At 36.9% G+C, this 20,715-nt stretch overlaps 1 protein-coding gene across 2 annotated transcripts in view; it reads right to left on the reverse strand.

Annotated features, from left to right (window-relative positions):
• Window positions 1-20,715, reverse strand: part of pag1 (phosphoprotein membrane anchor with glycosphingolipid microdomains 1) — a 50,342-nt gene that overhangs the window by 12,912 nt on the left and 16,715 nt on the right. Inside the window, exons 2-4 of one of the 2 annotated variants that reach the window (XM_019119615.2) lie at window positions 2,153-2,184; window positions 2,027-2,075; window positions 15-236 (exon numbers count right to left, since the gene is read on the reverse strand). In XM_019119615.2, the coding sequence (XP_018975160.1) occupies window positions 15-181 (167 nt within the window). In that variant the 5' untranslated portion in view covers window positions 182-236; window positions 2,027-2,075; window positions 2,153-2,184. The remainder of the gene's footprint in view (window positions 1-14; window positions 237-2,026; window positions 2,076-2,152; window positions 2,185-20,715) is intronic. The other variant, XM_019119614.2, reaches the window with a different exon arrangement.

Raw genomic sequence — 20,715 nt, forward strand, 5'->3', positions numbered from 1 at the left:
TTTATGATACTCACCCCTGGCAGCTAGCACACAGCAGCAGCAGGACAGAGAGCAGCAGGAAAGCCGTGAGCGCTGTGAGCGTGCCTACAAGTGCCAGCTCCCCTTTAGCCAGCGCCGCCGCCCCTGCGACCTCTGACCCCACGGCCCCTGACCCCAACATAGCACTCAGCGCAGGAGCCATTATACATCACAATGATGAGTCGCCTTCATCTACCAAATGCACCTCACTGCAGAGGCTGGACACAAAAATGGATAGCGCCATAGAGAAAGAATGGGGGAGGAAAGAAGAAAAACAGATTGATGTTTGATGGTTATCCAAAAGACCTTTGCACTTCACAGAGTCAGCAAACCAAATCAGAAAAATTTTAAACCTCATTCTTTTTTGTTCCAGACCCTGAGTCAGTTCATTAATATATTTCAGTGTTAAATTCTGTTAAATAATTGAATTGATAATCTCAGATCCAAATGACGTGATGGAACAAACTTGCAATCATCCCTAACTATGCTAGAGCTCTTTGTCCACATGAGTTTTGCGAATCCTCAGCCACAAGGTGGCAGACATGTGCAGATGCACAATCCTGTCATGCGGTACCGCAGTGAGCTCAGCCTGAGGTTCCTTCAGAACAAATGGCTCGTGGACGTCTCACTCAGTAACCCAAACATATAGGCTAGTTTAATTTGACAGCGAGCCAGATTAAACAGAGTCCTGGTCCAGGATGATGTGTGATGGTGGGCCCCACCTCCACAAGCTGAATAGACAGATAACAATCAAATGGCTGGCATCCCAGTGGAGACTGAGGCCCGGGCAGCGCTTCTGATCTTTTGTGTGAGGGGAGATGGACAGCACAGCTGCCTCTCTGAAGGGTGAGTCTTTCCTCTCCACTCGCTCAAACTATCCGATAAGAAACAGCAGAACAAAAGCCACCCAAATCCACAAAGAACATGACGTCGGCATTCGTTATGAACAAATCCAAAGTCTTTATTTTGAATGCAAATACTATCGTCCTAGTCTTAAAGTGCATAGTTAATGCATACCAGAAGAAGTACTGTAGGTTTGTACAAGATGAAAAAGCCAATTGTGCTACTCAAGAAACTATATGCAAATATTACTGAGGCGTAGGCATTAACTGATTCTAATAAATAAATAATGCCTGTTAAACAGTGCAGAATGCCTACTTAGCACTAGTTTCATTAGTGGAGGTTTCATTTGAATACTGAGAGATACATCGATAATCATATCAACAAATATTAATAAAAAAATATTTTTACATATTATATAATAATATAAAAATGTTATCTATAAAAGGGATTCACAAACTTTTTTGTCAGCAGAACCCTTTTGACTTTAAATATTTATCTATGAGAATTTAAATTAAATGCAACACTGGACCACAAAACCAGTCATACTGAGAAAAACGCCCTTAAATTTGTCCAAACAAAGTTCTTAGAAAATGCATATTACTAATCAAAAAGTTTTAATATATTTACAGTAGGAAATATACAAAAGATCTTCATGGAACATGATCTTTACTTGATATCCCAATGATAATTTTGGCATTAAAGAAAAATCTATAATTTTGACCCATACAGTGGGTTGTTGGCTATTGCTACAAATATACCCCTGCGACTTAAGACTGGTTTTGTGCTCCAGGGTCACATATAATAATAACAACAACACATGTACATGTTCATGGTTCACTGATGCTGGCTAATGGTCACATGGCATGCAGGTAAACAAATAAAACTTTTCATTGATTTTAGTAAGCATTTCATTTAATAATAATTTGTATTTATTTTATTGTTTTATCATTAATTTTCTTTTATTAATATCAGAAAGAATCATTAAAAGCGTAGCATTATCTGCATTTGCATGGTCAAATCTTCATTTACCAGCATCTGAGTCAAATACTTGTTCTAAGCTTTCTGTATGTGTCTGAGTAAGATAGATAGATATATATGGATATCATAATAAAACATTCCCAACATCATGTATCTTTTCAACTGGATTCAACTGGAAAAGACCTACCACAAAAATCTCAAATATGTCAATATACTTGGGGGAAATCCCCAAAAAACTGTAAAAACACAAGCAGATTATTAAAAATCAAGTCTTGTACAGTTCTCAGTACCAAAAATGACAAACGAGTCCTACCTGAACTCTTGTTTGGCTCTGGTGATTGTTGCCTGCAGGGAAACAAAGAGAGCAGGCGATTAGATTGAGGAAGGGAGCTCTGCACATACTGTAGTACCAGACAGCACATTGTGCAGAACATCTTGACATGTGCAATCCTGAAATGTTCAGATGCTTTTAGTCAAACTTAAAAATGACTGACTATAAATCACAACTGGTTACATAAGCATTATATTATTTAAAAAAAACTACACAGAACCCACAGCAAGCAGAAGCAACTCTTCTATGCGATGATAAATTCTGCATTCATGGTCTAATGAAGACAATGGATCATTGGTTCCCAGTAGCAGAGCGCTTATGAGTCTCTCAGCATGGACACATCTCAAGCATCTGCTAAAATGCATGTGAGAACCAGCATCAATTTCCTTCTGAGGAACAAGCACCAAGAAGTTTGTCTAGATCCTCACAAATGTGCTCCAGAGTTACTATAGCAACTGTGATCTGAAGATAGTTTGTGCAATGATTTCCTCTAATGATTGTATTTTAGGGAGTATAACATGCAGATGAAGAGAGATATAAACCACAAAACTGGATGTTTACTGCCAAGGGTTGCCATGCATTTGCTAAGGTGATCAGAGGTGTTTAGGAAGATGTTATTGCTAGACTGTTTTGGATTGTTCCCCATCCTGAAGTCTCTACAACTGTCGACGAAGAGATTTTGGTATATATAATATACCTAAATCCAGCACTGCTTATAAAACTATAGTCTAAGAAATATGCGACCCATTTTTACTGAAATGTTAGAATGAAAATTTAAAAAAAGGAAGCGATTCCTTCACACGGAATGTTAGGATTGTGTGTTTCATGCCATATAAAATAAGGCACTGGAAAAGCCATTTGATGGGGGAATGTGTTTGGAAAGGCTGTAGTCCCAGATCGAGATGAGCAACTGTAGTCCTTGGCAACACTTTGGGCAAGCCATTGGTCACTTCTTTGCCAGAGTCATTACGGATGAAGATCCAGATCACCAGATCATGTGTAAGAACTGTGTCCATCTGGATCCTTTAGTATATCTGCGCCTATAAATTCACAGCATCTCACTGCCAAGGTTAAAAAAAAAGAGTGGAAAAAATACCATACCTACAGATATTTGGCTTAAAGTTACTTTATAGTTACAGACGACTATACCACAAAGACTTTCCTTCCCAGGGGTCACAGCGAGGATGGGATTTTGTGGAAAAGCACAGCTGGGCTGCTGCTGAGAATGCATCCGGTAAAAGATTCTCATGCAATCGCCAGCGGCATCTCCTGAATAAATAATTGCACTGGAGCAGGAGTAATGCAATTGCAAGGAATTTTGTGGATGCTCTTGTTATTATACATTTTTCTGCTGACAGAAGCTTTGATAATAACTCATCTCCAGGAGCACGCTCTAAAAAAAGAACATTGTAATACTGCAGTATTTTGTAACCCCTGGAAATTGTTGGCATTCTTTGCAGCATAAAATGCTGAAATATTTGCATCAGGAGGCAGTTAGAATCATAAAGCTTTCATAGGTGTCAATCAAGAGGCCATTAGCTTCTAAAACACCAACGGTTTCACAGCTTCTCTTTGGCCACGTTAGAGGAGAACAACACATTCGACATATGCCGTGTTCTGGCTCTTTGCTGGACACGGGGGTGCGTGTCGTCTGTTGTTACATTGCACTCACTGTGACAGGAAGCTCAGTCTGCTTCGGGGCACTTTTAAGTGATTTAAAGGAATAGTTCACCCCCCAAAAAAGTGTTATCATTACTCACATGTATGTCGTTTCAGACCCATATATATATATATATATATATATATATATATATATATATATATATATATATATATATATATATATCTATATTATAAAAAGGACCAAAAACAAAAGCTATATAGTAAACATGAATGGCTTAGAGTTGAAAAAGCTCTAAAATTACAAAAGGACCAAAAAAGCCATGTACTACATTTCCAGTCCTCCATCTGAAATCATGTGAAATAGACCACTGTTTACTAAAAATCTTGACATTTGCCCAAGCTCATGATTCATGAGCAAAGAAGCAATTTTAGATTCATGAATGAATTGTTCTTTTGAGTCACATCTTTTCAATGAATCATGTGATCCAGTTTACAAATGAAGTCTGAATGATTTAACAGGAAAAAATAGGAAACAGATATTTTAAATTGTAATAGTATTTTCACAATATTACTGATTTTTCATCAAAAAATGCAGTCTTGGTGACTATAACAGACTTCTTTCAAAAACACTGTGACCCTAAACTTTTGAAAAAAAAAACTCAAGCTTACTGAAGATAAGTCAGTGATTAAATAAGTCAGTGATTAAATAAGAATAAGAAACAAAAGTGACAGAAAGTTACAAAAGTGATTTAGTCAAGAGCAGTGAGAGATTTTCTCTCTTTTGTTGTTTGATTAACATGAATGACAGACAGCAGGAATATTAGACTGCTGTCACTTTAAGAGCTGCCCAGATCCAATATACTGTTACATGTTTTGTTTCTCAGCTGTTTGCTTTCGTTTAAGACCTACTGTTTTTACAAGGATACTTGCAAAGATAGGCATTTTGACACGCAAGTGAGTGAATTTAAGGTCTATAAAGCAGCAAAAATAACTTGCTCCATGAGCACCGACTTCACATGCATGCACCTCTCTGACAGAAACAGTCTCGCACACATATAGCGAAATGAGTTCTCTTTCGCTGTTGATTCCATTTCAATAGCTTAAAATCACCTGTTTTTAAACCACAATGCTTAAAAATGAATGGAAACGCTAAGTTTTTGTGACCACGCAGCACAGCAACTAGTAACTGCGATAAAAACGATAAAATCCAAAAAACTTCCAAAATCTCTATTGACAAATTTCTACCAGTATATCACCCACCTCTAAACAGTACTATACACAATATTTATGATGCTTTTGTATTCTTTTTGAAGCTTGAAAGCTCTAGTCTCCATTGATTATAACTGAACAGAAAAAAATCAGTACATGATTTAAAAAACATGTCTCGAATGACATGACGGTTAGTAAATGATCATTTTGACTAAATTAGCCAGATTCCAACATTTAAATCCTGACATGCAACACTCCAGCTAATGTGCAACAACATTCTTCAGTTTAACAAACTGACCAATATATGACAACAATCGAGGCACAGTTTTCCGCCCAACCCCCTCCTCATCACCAGACTGAGGCCAATTCATAGTGAGAGAAGAAGAGAAAGCTGGCCATCTTGAGTCTGGATGCTACAAGGCCATGTGTCTGGGTGAAAACAGAAGGATGAGCGAAGAGACCAGCCTGCTGTGAAGAGAAAAACTGATCCTCACTGTATCCACATATTCCTATGAGATGAAGACACCCCCCAGGATCAAATAATACCCTTTACAGACAGCTAATGAACTGTGTAGGGATTTATTATGACCGGTCTTGGGGGCAGATGAGCAGGAAGCAATTTCCCTGGGTCAATGGTTTGTCATCTGTGCCTTACAGCAACCGACTAACCAATCAGCAAGCTCCTAGTCGAGTGCAAGCCAGAGGGTTCTTCCAATTAAACTGGCCACGTTTGATCAACTGACTTTGTGTCTCTATGGAAACTGCACTCATCCTATGGGTTAATCAGCTGGCATGGAAATCAATCCTCAGATGCTTTGTATATAAAGAGAACTTGCAGTGGCATGAACTGATGTCACACTAATAACAATCAGTGCAAAGGTCAGACGCCAAGAATTGCTGCATCACCACAGACAGACTTTAAAAACATACATCAGAAGAAGTGAATATTTACTGAACACTTCTGCAATCACAGATAGAGTGAAAGTGTCTGCTTGGATTGATGTACTTATCTGAAATGTGACAGATGTTTAAAGAGGGCACATTCCTCTCCAAAAGGCCATGAGTTATGAAACCACTGTCTCAGCTTCCTGTGCAGTGTGTTGGAGTGTGTATGCAACAGCTGTGCCTCTCCGTTCTCCCACAGACAAGAGTGATGTCCCATTAAAGCCTGTCTCCAGAGACACTGTCATTTCCTACTGCACGTACCACAGGCTTGCCTTGACCTCCCTCAAATCTACACTCAATAACCACACACAGAGATGGGAATGGAATACTGTTTATTGAGTTTTATGTAATAGTATATAGTATACTGCCTGCTCAAAAAACAAAATGCTAGTTTGCTGGTTTAAGATGGTCATGTCTGACCAGCTGAAAACTGACTAAATTCCTTCTAAATCCAGCCAAAAGACCAGATTGACCAGGTTGGGAGACCATCATGTAATAGGTCATTTTTGTACTCAATGCATTTATATTAAATCATTTACATTTCCTTGTAAAAATGAAGTATAATTTCACATACTTTTAAAAAGAGTACTAATAAATGAACTTATATACTTAAGGAAAATATATTTTTGTTTTCTTCTCTTACAAAAAGTGTTCCCGTCGCTTCATATAACCCAGATTGCACGTCTGATGGCAGATGGAGTCTGACCAAGACTTTCATGCCCTTTATGGACCTTGACACTGTTAGTCACTTGGCAGTCTATGGGACAGTCACAGGCCTCCCGGTTTTCATCCAAAATATTTTAAATTGTGTTCTGAACATGAATGAAGCTTTTACGGGTTTGGAACGACATGGGGGTAAGTGATTAATGACAAAATTTTCATTTTGGGGTGGAGTATCCCTTTAAGTACATCTTTATATGTAATTTTATAATTATTTCTATTATCTTTAAAATATGTTTAAAGCCCGATTGTTTTGTGTCTTTCCACATCAATGTATCGTCACAAGCCGCGGGCCCTAATTTGGTTTTGTTTGTGTATGTTTTTTTTAGTTCTATTGTATGTTTTAGCTGTGATTCCCATCCACCTTCATTACAAGAGTGATAGACTGCAACGATTTGAGCTAAAAATCTTGGTTTGTGTTCTACTGAAGAAACAAAGTCACCTACATCTTGGATGCCCTGGGGGTAAGCAGATAAACATCAAATTTTCATTTCTGGGTGAACTATCACTTTAATGCTGAACTGTATAACTATTAAACCAGGCATGACGTTAATTTAGTAATAAACAGCCTAGACTAAGTGTTAACGTTTCACTATAAAATGTGAAGATTATATAAGCACAAAAAAAAAAAAAAAACACACCCACAACCACAGCAAAAACAAATTAAACCTGTAAAAAATGTGTTTTTGCTGAAAACTGAAGCACTTATAATAAAACCCAATCCAGAAAGTGGTTAAAAGCAAAGTAAATGACGCAAATGTGGGGAACTCGTGAGGGTGGAAGGGGTGTGTGAGTAAACATGAACCTTTATTTGGTATTTCATGTATTTGGTAGATCCCCCTTATTGGTTTTCCCCTTTTCCATCTTTTCCCCCAAGTATCCCCTGTTTTGATCAAATTAAATGAGCAAAGCCTTGGTTCGCTTAACTGTCGGGCCAAATCAGCCTGTGTAAAGCTATTCCATTCACTTTCTGCTTTCTCTCCCTCACAAATACAAACACTTTAGTCAACACAGGAGAAAAATAGCAGACTGTGCCAGTTCAAGTAAATGAATTTGACACTGCTTATTCAGTGGTGAAAGAAATCAGCTGAAAGCAAAGCACTCTAGGGCAAATTCAGAACAGTTGTGCTATTTTTGCACAAATTGTCAGCACAAATTGTGTTCAGCACAGATTGTGTGGGTGCATTTGCACATTACCTGATTTGCTAATTCCTTTAGTGAACCGGACACAAAATAGCGTGTGCAAATAAATGACCCTATCAGTGGGCGCAATTCATTCTTATTGAATTTCCCTTTCTTTTTATTCAGCATAAACAAAGTGAAATCAAATTTCCATGTTACTGTGGTGGAGATAACAAATGCTCAGGTGCTAATCAAGCAGAGCCAGAAAATGATCACTGTGCCGCATAAAGATGCAGAGATTTGGCTCATTATTTTAAAATGCTAAGCACATTCAGCGCTGACAGATGAACATTGACGTGTTGCCACAGCTACAGGAAGCATCCCAGATTTGACTTGACCTTTATCTCATTCCTTAACACATTTAGACCAGAACTGAACCACTGAACTGTGTTGGCAACATGCAGCTAAACAAAGCCAACACTCGGCAAAAAGAGGCCCACATTACTGTAAATATGTGTGTGATTGTCAGAACCCAGTCAAGTGTATTTCCTCACACATGTTAGTAAAACTGTAAGAGATTTCAATCCAACATGTCTGCAAAAAAAGCTTGTTAAACAATGCCTGTGAGACTTTATCAACACAAGTTATTCATAAATGTATCTGTATCTATATAGTTTGACAAAATTGGTGGTAACGTTCATTATTGTGAAGGATATTAAACTTATCCAAAGCAAGTTACAATAGATGCAAGGAATATTTTTTAACTATACATGTTCTGCCTGAGATTTAAACCGATGACCTTGATGTTGCAAGCACCAAACTCTACCAGTTGAGCTTCAGAAACATAGAATATATTTATTTTTTTATTTTTATCAGAAACAGAAAGTAAGTGACTATATGCAGAATACCACTAGTACTGGCATTTGGTCTTATTTTTCAACTTCTAATTCCAATAACTCTTACTTAATATTCTTTTTTGTTAAATTTAAAAATAAAAATGAAAACAAAATTAATAATAAAATCAATTGAAATGTAAAAAATGAAAATGAATCAAAATACAAGTAAATCAAATTAGAAAATATATAATTAAATTTCTAAAATATTTTAATTATTTTAATTTTATAGATTTTGAAAACTGCAAACAGTAGAAATGTATAAAGACAGAGTGAATGTGCTGATTGATCATTTTTAACTATTAAAATAATTGTCAAAACTACAAATAATTATTATTAAAAATCATTTAATTAAATGAATTTACATATTAAAATATTTGTATACAACTATACAATAGAAATGTTTTTTTTTTCCTTGCCAATAAAGCACACTTAATTGAAACTGAGAGAGACCGAGAGAGAGGGAAGGGGGAGGAGGAGAAAAGGTTGTCTTGGTGAGACAATGTTTATTAGATTAACAGGCAGAACATGCCTCTCAATGAGAGACCACATAACTTAGATTGATAGAGATGCCGATAACTTTGCTGTCTGACTTTGGAGCTCCGGTGAGAGGCATTGCTGTGCAGATAAAGGGATTAGCACACAGTATGAGAATAACTCCTGCCCTGCTCTCCGTCTGCTCTGCAGGGAAGGTACAAGTGTAGCACCTTTGAAGGGATTAATCACAATACAGAGCATCAGTGCTGCCACCAGTGAATATCCCATCATAGTCACATACTGTATTAAAACCTTTGAACCGAGCACATGACCACGCCCAATCACCAGTCCAGCTTCCACACATCTCAGCCTATCAGGGGAGTTACTGCAGGGTAATGAGTTTTTAATGCAGCAAATAAGGAACATACTGGACACATGACATGGGAGTATCATATTCCTTCATTCCTCTCAAGTTCAGCAATAGCAAATCGATTTATTAAAAGCTGGCTGTAAACGCCTAGATTAAACCCCAACCCAGCCCTTTAACATGCACTCTTGTCACCACAACTAACGACTTGTGTCTGCTGTTTTGTAGAAAGTGAGATATGAAACTAGTTCCACCCTTACAGCAACAATGAACAATTCCTTCAGTAAACGAATACTCTACCGATGAATCTTATGGTTAATTACTCTGCAAGCACTGTATCATGCTAAATGTTAAAGAAGGGGTAGTTCACCCAAAATTAAAATTTATGTCATCATCACCATCATCATGATGTCATCATCAAAACTCACACAGGTTGGAACAAGTAGGGTGTGAGAATAAGTGTTAAATTATAACAGAATTTTCATCTTTGGGTGAACTATCCCTTTAACCTATATATACTGTATCTATATATACAGCCAAATATATATTTTTTAGTGGATAAAAGCTAATTATTTATTTTCAAAAACCTTTTCAATGTTGTCTTCATAATATTTTATATCATGTAGCCTTTATGATTTAGTAAGGGGTCCTTTGCATCATATTTGAGGGTTATTGATATCAAAATTGGAAATCCTTGGGCATTTAACACCGTTTTAAATGAATCCTGGCTTCATACTGTGGGTTCATATACTAATAAACAACATTTGAGCATCAAGTCATCAAAGTAACTGAAGAAATGCCTTCCACCCTCCACCCTTCCTTGTGGTTTTCTTGAAACGTGAGCAGAGAGGACAGAGAGGATGTTTGCAGGATTGGGCTGCACCTCTGTGTGATTTATTTGGTGGTGGGGGAGGGGGAGCTCCTCAAAACACATTCACCCCCTCCGCCTGATTTATTTGATTTAGTACACATGGATTGGGGGTGCTGGTCAGACAAGTGTGTGTCTGTTGCGTTTGTGTATGTATGTGTGTGTAGATGGGAGGTTAGCACATGGCTGTGCTGACGTTTACGCTGACCTTTCCAGCACACCGTTTATCAGCAGAGCCACCACAGGGTATGAATCCATATTCCTTTTGTTAGAATGTCTCTTTCTCTCTATCACATCCTCAGATTCCACATTATGTACCATCAAGCAATATAATTTTCATCAGCATGTAAAGATAGGATATCTGGAAGGTGTCTGATCTCAGAGTGAAATGAAGGGTCATTTTAATGACAATGAAGGTTATGATGGGGAAAATGTACCAACAAGGCCTGGTTAGTATCACACTGCATACTATTTTCATAACATACTATTTTGAGTCACATCAGATTTAATAAATTGCCATTTTAATTCAGTAGGTCTCATTTTTAGGGCTGTCCTTTTAACACATTTACACAAATGTGTACAAATAACGTTAATTAATTAAAGGTACAAGTGAAAATTCTGTTATCATTTACTCTTCATGTTGTTACAGTTACCTGAATACCTGAGTTATCTTCTACTGAACAAAAAACATGAATTTTCAGTGTTTTGTTTGTATACAATAAAAGTCAATGTTGAGAGTCCAATGTTGCTTTTGGGTGCCAAATATGAAGAGTTAAAACAGTTTTAAAAAATTATTTCAAATTTTTTTGTGTGTGTGTTCTTAATATAATAATATAAGTGTGTGTGTGTGTGTGTGTGTGTGTGTGTGTGTGTGTGTGTGTGTGTGTGTGTGTGTGTGTGTGTGTGTGTGTGTGTGTGTGTATATTAGTCAATTTAAATTTTTGGCTGGACTTCAAATTGTTTTAAGTATTTTTTTTCCCAAATATGCAATAATTTGATTAAACAACCAGCATTTTGTGCAATTAATTCCATTAAATGTTTTATTTGATTGACAACCCTAGTATTGTTTCCTCTTATTGGGCTCATAATTCTAATTTTAATAAAGTATCTGTTTAAAAGCAGTATTTTATCCCAGTAAATGAATCAAAACAGGTTTGAATGAGCAATACTGAGCGATTCAGCTGAGATGTCTGCTAACAGAATAGAAATGAACCAATTAAAGCAGCTGCCCGCCCTACAGAGCTCAGTCTGAGCAGGAGAATACATCAGCAAGCTGTGAAGCTGTATCTGCAGACATGTTTGACACTTTTAGGTGCTCAGTTGGCTGTAGTCAATGCCAGAGATTTGAAAGCAGTCGATTATCTAGCAGAAAGCACAACTATCTGCAGGGAAAGGACTTCACTAACAGTCTCTGCCCTTCTTTAGTGCTACAGATTGTAAATGCATGTTGATTCAGCCTGGTACTATTAAAGCCATAAAGCCTGTCTGGAAGCCTTCAGTTTAATTAGGTGTTTGCACAACCCGGTGTACTTGTTAAAATATGAATTTAAATATGAAATATTGATAAAAGATTTTTACAAATTAATAAAGGCATTTATTCTCATCCTCAAGGCATGTTTAATTTTATTTCCCGTCATGAAAGTAATTAACATGGAATGTGTAATTGCATCCTCTTGGGAGCTTCTGCTGCTTTCACACCATGTCAGAATTACCATAATTAGACTTTCCGACTTGTAAAAACCATTCATGTTATAATTACAAGTTTGAAACTCTGAATTTATAAAAAGCTCTTTCTTCTCTCGCTTAACCGTTGTAACTTAATGTAAAAATCAGCAAAATGGCAGCAGCTTTACAAATTAGCAGCATCTACAGCAAGTACATATTGTCTTGATAAGTCAATTTATTACAGCCTAGATTGTTCTTATATTTTAGCAAGAATTTATAGTGTTGAAATGTTTAGCTGTCATCAACAATAAAGCTGGACTTTCTCATTGCCATAGAAACAAAACATTTCTGAGTTCAAGGATGTGAACAGCTTTCAGTAGAATCTCAGAGTTGCCATTTCGTAATTACAGTAATTCTGGGGGAAAAAATGCTTTATTACAGTGTTTATAAGGCAGCATTGCATTGATTTTGCTCAAACATTCTGATTAGGGTTTGTTCTGATTCCTAACTATAAATATTACACTTCTGAAATTAATTTAGCCTTTTAAGTCTTTTTTAAGTCTTAGGCTTAAGGTCCTTCCTTGTTTTTTGTAAATATTATACTTTATTATACTTTATAGAAATTTAAGCAAAAGAAAGTTCATAAGTCTCCCTGTCAGAAACAGAATATTTTTCAAATACAAAATATGATGTTTTTGCATTTTGTGCACAAAAACAGTATTATTTGTAAAATTATAGTGTACTTGGCCATCCGGCGTGACACTCGCCGTGAGGTACTGCACTGGTGCTTTGTTCAGGAAATGCGAATGTAGTTTGTTTTTGTTGGTACATTAGTAATCAGGCTAGTGTTACTCTACTCCACACCTGCGGCTCAAAAGCCCCACGGCTCTTCACATCCTCTTTTAGTGTTTGTACTGAAAGCTGGCTTGAAAGGTTTTGAAAAACCGCCTTCCATTAGCAACAATTACATCTCAATTGACTGCCTTAATTTCTCCTATCAGAGCATTAATTCCCTCGATGCTTAAATCTGAGCAAGTAAAGCTCACATACACACACACGTCCATATACACCAGCGCCCTCACTCTCCATTCTTCAGCACTGACATATTACCCATCATGTCTGTCTGGCTTTCTGCCTGATCACTCTATCAGGATGTAATTTGAGCTGCCGTTCAAAGCCCAAGTCGTTAGCATGAAATATGATGAAGCACCCGAATCCCAGAGCACTGTCCGGCAGCTCGCTTTTCAAATTTCCCTCAATCCTACAGGGTCATTAATAATTCTGTTCAAATGGTTCTATAATGGCTATCAAAATTTTTTCCTCACAAGCTGGAAAATCTCATATCTACTGCTGGGCCCTGACCTCAATCCGGTATGGACAATAACCATCTGAGTGACAGGCTGGGTTAAAGCTGGGCTGATGAGAAATCAAGTAAAAATTCAATTAGACTTGAGCCTGGTTAAAGTTGAAGGGTGTAATTTCTACTCCACTGGAGTCACCAAACAGAACTAAAAATCAGTTAAAGTTGAAGGAGATAAAAATGCATTTATTATTATATAACGTATTGAAATATTACAAATATAGCATTTTCCTACCCTTTCTTTTATAAAGAAAAAACAAAAGCAAGACAAAAACTATATTATAATATAAATATAAATAGAATTATGATGAATATAATATAATTTTTAAAAAGTGAGAAAATTACAAGGATACTTTACCCAATTAAAAAGTCTATCATTTTCAGGTAGAGAGATAAAATTCAACCCCCCACAAAAAAAAAAAAACTATAAATCCATTAAAAAAAATCCATACCAATAGTTTCTAGGTTCACTCCATAATATGATAATACAACATACTATAATATAATTTTCAAAAAAATTGTGAAAATTGTCATTTTCGGATGAATTATCTCTTTAAGAGCACAGTAAGCATTACAAAGAAACTGCATTTCTTTCCTACGCCTGAACTGCCATAAAAGGAATATTTTGCAATCCTCTGAGAGCCAATGCAGTATTTCTACTTGTGACAGAAGGCTTTACCCTCATTGCCTGGTGTTCACATACTCGGGACTATATTCTCAGAAAGCTCTCTCCACATATCAGGCTGTTTGAGACTCCCGCTGGAGTTGACAAACAGGATGATGGATTAGTTCCTCTCTGAGCCTCTGCAGTAAACAGAGTCCATACAGCCCCTCATAATTAAAGAGAGAGTAAATCCAGTTCTAATGCCACACAACCAGGAGGTCTTTCCAGGGACTCCTTCAAGGCTAGTGCCTTGGCCCTGCGGGACCCTCAAGGGCCTTAAATAAATCAGGCAGAGCACAAGGCCACAGGAAACATAAGTTCTGCGGCACAGAAAGAACTCAGCCTAAAAATACACAAGCATGAGCAATAACAGAGGAATACAGACCGGTGTTCCCCATGGCATTAGAGGAATGCGGCCTTATGGAGACTCCTGACTCCAGAAAGATGTCTCAGATGATGAAATGAGGTGTATGACCGCAGATGTATGTATGGGAGCCAAACACAAATCTGTAGTGGATTAACACATTGTTGCATCTGCTTGAACACAGAAACAAGCAATTGTACAAGTAACATTTATAAATGTTCCGCTTTCCTTCAAAGGCCTTGATATACATCTGTGGCACTCAGGATTGTGGGACGGGTGAAGGCATTGTACTTGTGCTTGACATTCCGCTTGGGACAATGAATTTGTAGGTCAACAGGAGATTAGGACAGTGTCTCAGAGGAGGGATGAATGAGGTCTCAAACGGGTCAAACTCTTAGAGACGCTGTCACCAAAGGAAAGAAACATGGGACTCTGGTATGAGCTAAGGTTAAAAAGAGAGAACTACAACTTCCTCTTTTCTTCTATGGTTTTAAACTGTTTTTGTGGTTTCATTTAAAAAGTTTCTCATATTGTCCCTTGCAATCATGAGTAAGAACATTTACGCTTAAAGCAAACTACTCTATATCTATTAAACAAAAACTTGGTCATCAGAGACTTTAAGGTGCTTTTTCACAATTAAATAGATTATGAGCCTGTTAAATAAGGCAATTATGGCGACCATCAAGTGAACAAAATGGAGTGTTGCAATTCAGAAAAGTGATTCAATCTTTGAAACAGCAACTGAAACAGTAGCTGCTCATCAGGGGCTCAGTGTAGAAGCCGTCACTGTTGTTTCTCCTTTCGTTAACACGATACCAGGATTATAAATTGCATTTCTGAAGAAACAAACCATTTGGGTGTACATTTAAAAAAAAGATCAGATGTTAAAGGCTGATGAATAACTTGAAGATTTGCATTTAGTGCAAATGGTCAGACACCATAAAATCCAGTTTATGTCAAAAGTTATGCATTAACCTTCTTTTCTTTTAAGATTAAACTGAACAAAAAGTGAAGCCTCAAAGGTACACCCCTACTGCTTTATGAGCGCACAAATCAAGACCATGTGAGGGGTGTTTTTGACAGGAAATCATTATGCTATCATAAAACCCTACACCTGCCAACCAGCACTAAATGGGCGCTTTGATGTGGGCTTCTTTAAGATGAGAGCGAGAGTGCAACGAGAAAAAATGAGGGAGGGAGAACGAGTGAAACTCCCTTCTACTGAGCATGTCGTCTTTAGACCTTTGGAAGTGGTCTTAGCTAGAAAACAGACATGAAACTGTCAGTAACACTAACCACACCTTTACTCAGCTCAAAAGTGTCTATGCTGCATTTATACAGACACAAAGGAATATGCTATTTCTCTAAAGTTGTTCTTTCATTGCTTAGGAGACTACATTTCCCCAGGATACATAAAAATAAACAACTGACACATATGATGATACAATAAGAGTGTAAATATATCTTCTGAAACTCGTGAGGAGAAAAAGGAGAAACATCCGAGAAACAGAAGACTGAGTCACACCATGACCCAGTGTTTATGATCATCCAAAAGGTTGGTGTCAGAAAGATTTTTTTCCCCCTTACTCATGTACTTTCTACTCTAAGAATCCAAAAAAATGTATCACAGCAAAAAAAAAAATAATAAAAATAAATACTGCTTTAAAAAATCCTAATTAAATATTTTTAAAGGCTTATGACACCATAATAGAATGATTTCTGAAAGATCTTGTGACACTGAAGAATGAATGATGCTGGAAATTCAGCTTTGCCATCACAGAAATAAATTACATTTTAAAATATCTTAAAATAGAAAACAGTTATTTTACATTGTAATCAGATTTCACAATATTAAAATTTTACTGTATTTTTGATAAAATAAATGCAGCCTAAGTGAGCTGCTTTCAAAAACATTAAAAACATATCTGAACAGTAGTGTACCTATGCATGCACACAATAACTTGACATTAAACCCGATCAAACAACAGCTAATATTAAACCGCACACTAATAGTAGCACATTTCAAGGCTTTGCATCATCTTTGAGATTGTGTTACATTCTTTTTACATTCTTGAGACTAAAACTCTATTTTAAAACCTAGCAAGCTGTCTAGCTGTCTCACTGAATTCATAGACAGCTGTCATCTTAGGCAATATGGATATCCTAACAGAACTGAACCTTTGAAACAATCTCTCGGGAATCGCAAAAGACTCCTGACTCACAACTGATTCCAGTAGAGTTTGATGCTACAGCAATTTGCTAAACACATACAGTGCTTTAATATGCATAAAAATGCACAGCACATAAAAATACTTGCTAAATTCATCAGCTTTCAGTTTGATTTGACTTATTTCAATTGACACTTTTGCCTTTTCAATTAATGTTGCCTTTGTCTAATTTGGCTAAAACAAGTTATCTTAGAAGGCAGCATAATTGTTGCTCACTAGAACAGCTTCTGTTTAATATGTTCCATTCTTTGGACAATCTTGTATTTGTCACAGCTGTTCAGACAATCCATCTATTTCTCTCTCTGTGAGGAGTTGGTTTGTAAAGATGACAGCACACAAAGGACCTTTAATGGAGTTACGACACAGGGCATCAAAGCCGTGATACTATAATCACTAGTGATGGACTCCGGCTGCCGATGTAATTCTCTCTCCCGTCTGTTCTGTCCTCAGAGGGACGTACTGTTCCATATGACAACCACTTTACCTCTCAGACACACTACATGGTAAATTAAGCTTTAAGTAAAACAGTTTGACTGAGCCTTGAATGGGTATCGCAACACAATGCACCTTGGTGGATTTGACAAGTGGGAATACGCTACTATTCAAAAGTTTGGGGTCAGTTCATTTAGAAGAAAATTAATACTTCTATTTAACAAGAATGCATTCAATTGATCAAAAGTGGCAGTAAATGCTGTTCTTTTGAAGCAGCTATTCAGCATATTAGAATGAATGATTTCTGAAGGATCATGTGACACTGAAGAAGACTGGTGTAATGATGCTGAAAATTTAGCTTTGTCATCACAGTAATAAATTACAACATTAAAAAAATCGTACAGACCACAAAACTTTTGACGTTAGTGTATGTGATTACCTTTTCCAACAATTGTAGTAGGCATGTGGAGATATACTGTATAGCCACAGCCCTTTTCCATATTCCACATCTGTGTCCAATCACTGCAACAACACTGGTTCAGAAAAACATGTAGCACGCTACGGGTGGGCACCTATGCTCATTTCTTATTATTCTCCCATAACACTTAGCTTTATGGCCATCACAGCTGCCAGCTTTATCCTTAGTGGCGGTGAAAAGAAAACCTCAGAGAGACCAAATCAACACATGTGGCCTGATCATTCCCATGCACATCACAGTTTCAAATATGTTAATGTAAACTTGTCTTCTCAACTAAATGCTAAAGTGGATATGGAAACTTCCTCTAGCCACAAAAAAGAGAAGATCGCTTTACAGTGCTTGCCAAATATTCTCAAATATATAACATTTTCAGCCTACAATAACATAATATTTCAAATGACAGTTTATTTAGGTAAAAATTTCCCCAAACCCTCCCGCCTTTGGCTGAAATTCTACACTTGGGCAATTTTTCTGGGAGACGAGTACTGTCGGGAATGCTAACTGTGGGATTTAAAGCCAGTGGAGACTCTAAGTGCCCATCTGGCAGACAGCAAGCACCTCTCTGCCCACTCCACTGCTCTGCATTAAAATACAGAATGCTCGGGTCATGGCACCAAAAATGCTGCATCCTCCCAAAATCCCAGCACAGACAGGCTAAGTAATTAGAGAGATCAAAAGAAAAAGCTATAAATAAAAAGACAATGGAACAAGCGTGTAAGTATATGACATTAGCAGTCGATGAATCACACTAAAATATTCTCAAAGTGCACGTAAAAGAACTGTATAGCATCTGAGTCATCCTTGAAGCAGCGCATATTTATTTTACCACCCATATTGACAGGTAACAGTATTCAAACTGTCTGCCCAAGCAAAACTGTGTTGCGGATAAGAAGGATAGACGTTTTGGTGTTGAATTCAGCAAAAATATTGTGGAAATACACTTTATACTTATTTATCGACATAATGTAACAATATAAGCTATTATGAAGCAACGGCCAATCCTGGAGGTAACTCACCCATTATGTGTCAGGCTTGATGCAAGTTAAACATGCCGTATCTATTCAGTAAACCTGACAGAATTCAGATGATTTGAGCAGTTTATAGACAAATTTTTATATAGTTTATAGCCACATTTTGGGGTTTGGGTTCTATTTTAGCAAGATTAATTATCATTTGGATAATGTAGATTTGGTTATTATGAAGTCTGTAATAATTAAAATGGCCAACTCTCCATAAACAAATTTAAAAAAAAATTATTCTGGACATTATTAAAGCAAATACTGAGTCAGGTATTAAGTAAGTATTTAAAACAAATGGTAACACTTTAGTAAAAGGACCAATTCTCACTATTAGCTAGTTGCTTATTAGCATGCCTATTAATAACATAATGGCTGTTATTAGTACTTATAAAGCACATATTCTGCATGACCATATTCTACATCCTTAATCCTACCCAATATCCAAAACTTAACAACTAGCTTACTAACTATTAAATTAGTAGTTTACTAAGGCAAATGTCATAGGTTTGTTAATAGTGAGGATTGGACCTTAAAATAAAGTGTGACCAAATAAATAAATAATATTACTTTTAATTTTTTCGGTATAAAGCTGCAGTTCAGTTATTTACCCGAAACGTCATCAGTGTGAAAGCACAAAGCCTAACTTCTGTTGCAGTCACATAGTTGCTTCACTTTCACGCTGCTTGAGTATGTGTGAAATGGCTTTACCCTTGATTATTTCATGTGAAGATGGAGAACTGTGTGTGAAATGAGGAGACAGAGCAAGTGTAATGTGAGAGATCTTAGCACCAGTCCAAACCATAAAGGCTCATTTACAGTTTTGGAGGGAAAATGAAGCATCTGTTTTGATGGTCCATGCCTCTTTCTGGCCTCTCAGTACTCGCTGAGATTTGGTCGCAAAGTCATTCTCTGGAACGTTCTGCAGCAATTATTTCTGCTCAGCGGCGGTTAAACGGCAGGAACAGCTGGGGTGGAAGTTTGATGTTTTGGGGTATGTACATGTGTGTGATTTAGGGTTCTGTTGGCTCACAGTCCCTACCAATGACAAATGAGGGGTAGGATGGAAAAATGACATTTACAGCTTTTACAGGTCTCGCAGAAACCATGGCAAACAGGTTAGCTGAAGATTTACTTGCCTGTGTTCTTTAAGTACTTCTTCTTCACTTACAAACAAGTCTGCTTTACTGGCATCCTGCCTAGAAGGTGCTGGAGTGATGAAAAGAGACGCTCTCAAATGGCCGGTCACATATTTGGAGGAATGGGATTGAAAATGAGGGGGAATGAAAGAGAAACTCTTTAAGCCCCATTATCAGGAATAGGGATATGCCGGTATCAAATTTTCATGTTGCGATTAATTGCTAATGCTTTTATCACGGTATGCGGTATTATCACACCTAATTTTTTTTATTTGATAAAAGGGTTTTATATATATAGTATAACATGTTTAATGTTTTTTTCTTAGAACAAAAATAATTGAACATTTAAATACTATAAAGCAACTAATGTCAACTAATGAAGCCCTAATGTAAGTGTGACCGAACAATAAAGAATCAAAACACTTTCAAACAATATCTAGGGCATGTTGTAGTCCAGATTAAAATGTAAAAAAGTTTGAAAATAAATAGCCTATTAAGTCTAAATATTTAAGTATTTGGTGCCGTGATGAACACCATAGCAAATACACAAATCTGAATGGCTATTTAAATCATTTAAACACCTTTCAGAAACAGAAAGTAGCCAGGATTTCCAGGGTAACGACTGCATTTCTGCTGTTCAGCACCATCTGCTGTCAGAGAGTGAATGTGCTTTCATTCAGAGCATCTCTTACGCGTTCCGCCATGCGCTTCTCATCCGTGCTTGTTTACATCATAGTGCACATACGTCTTTCACGCAGCACACAGTGGCGTTGTGCATTGTGACCAGTTGATGGGGAAAGTATTCTTAAAATGCATTCAAAATTCTGAATAATTTGTAATAAATAATTATTCTCTGTATTTTGAAGTGCCCACAATAACAATATCGTGCATAATCAGTATTGTGATATATCGCATTACCGAATAGATGTTTAAAGGGGTCATATGATGCTTTTTTTAAAGATCATTATTTTGTGT

This window comes from Cyprinus carpio, chromosome B19, assembly GCF_018340385.1.
Source record: "Cyprinus carpio isolate SPL01 chromosome B19, ASM1834038v1, whole genome shotgun sequence".
NCBI classification, from domain to species: Eukaryota; Metazoa; Chordata; class Actinopteri; order Cypriniformes; family Cyprinidae; genus Cyprinus; species Cyprinus carpio.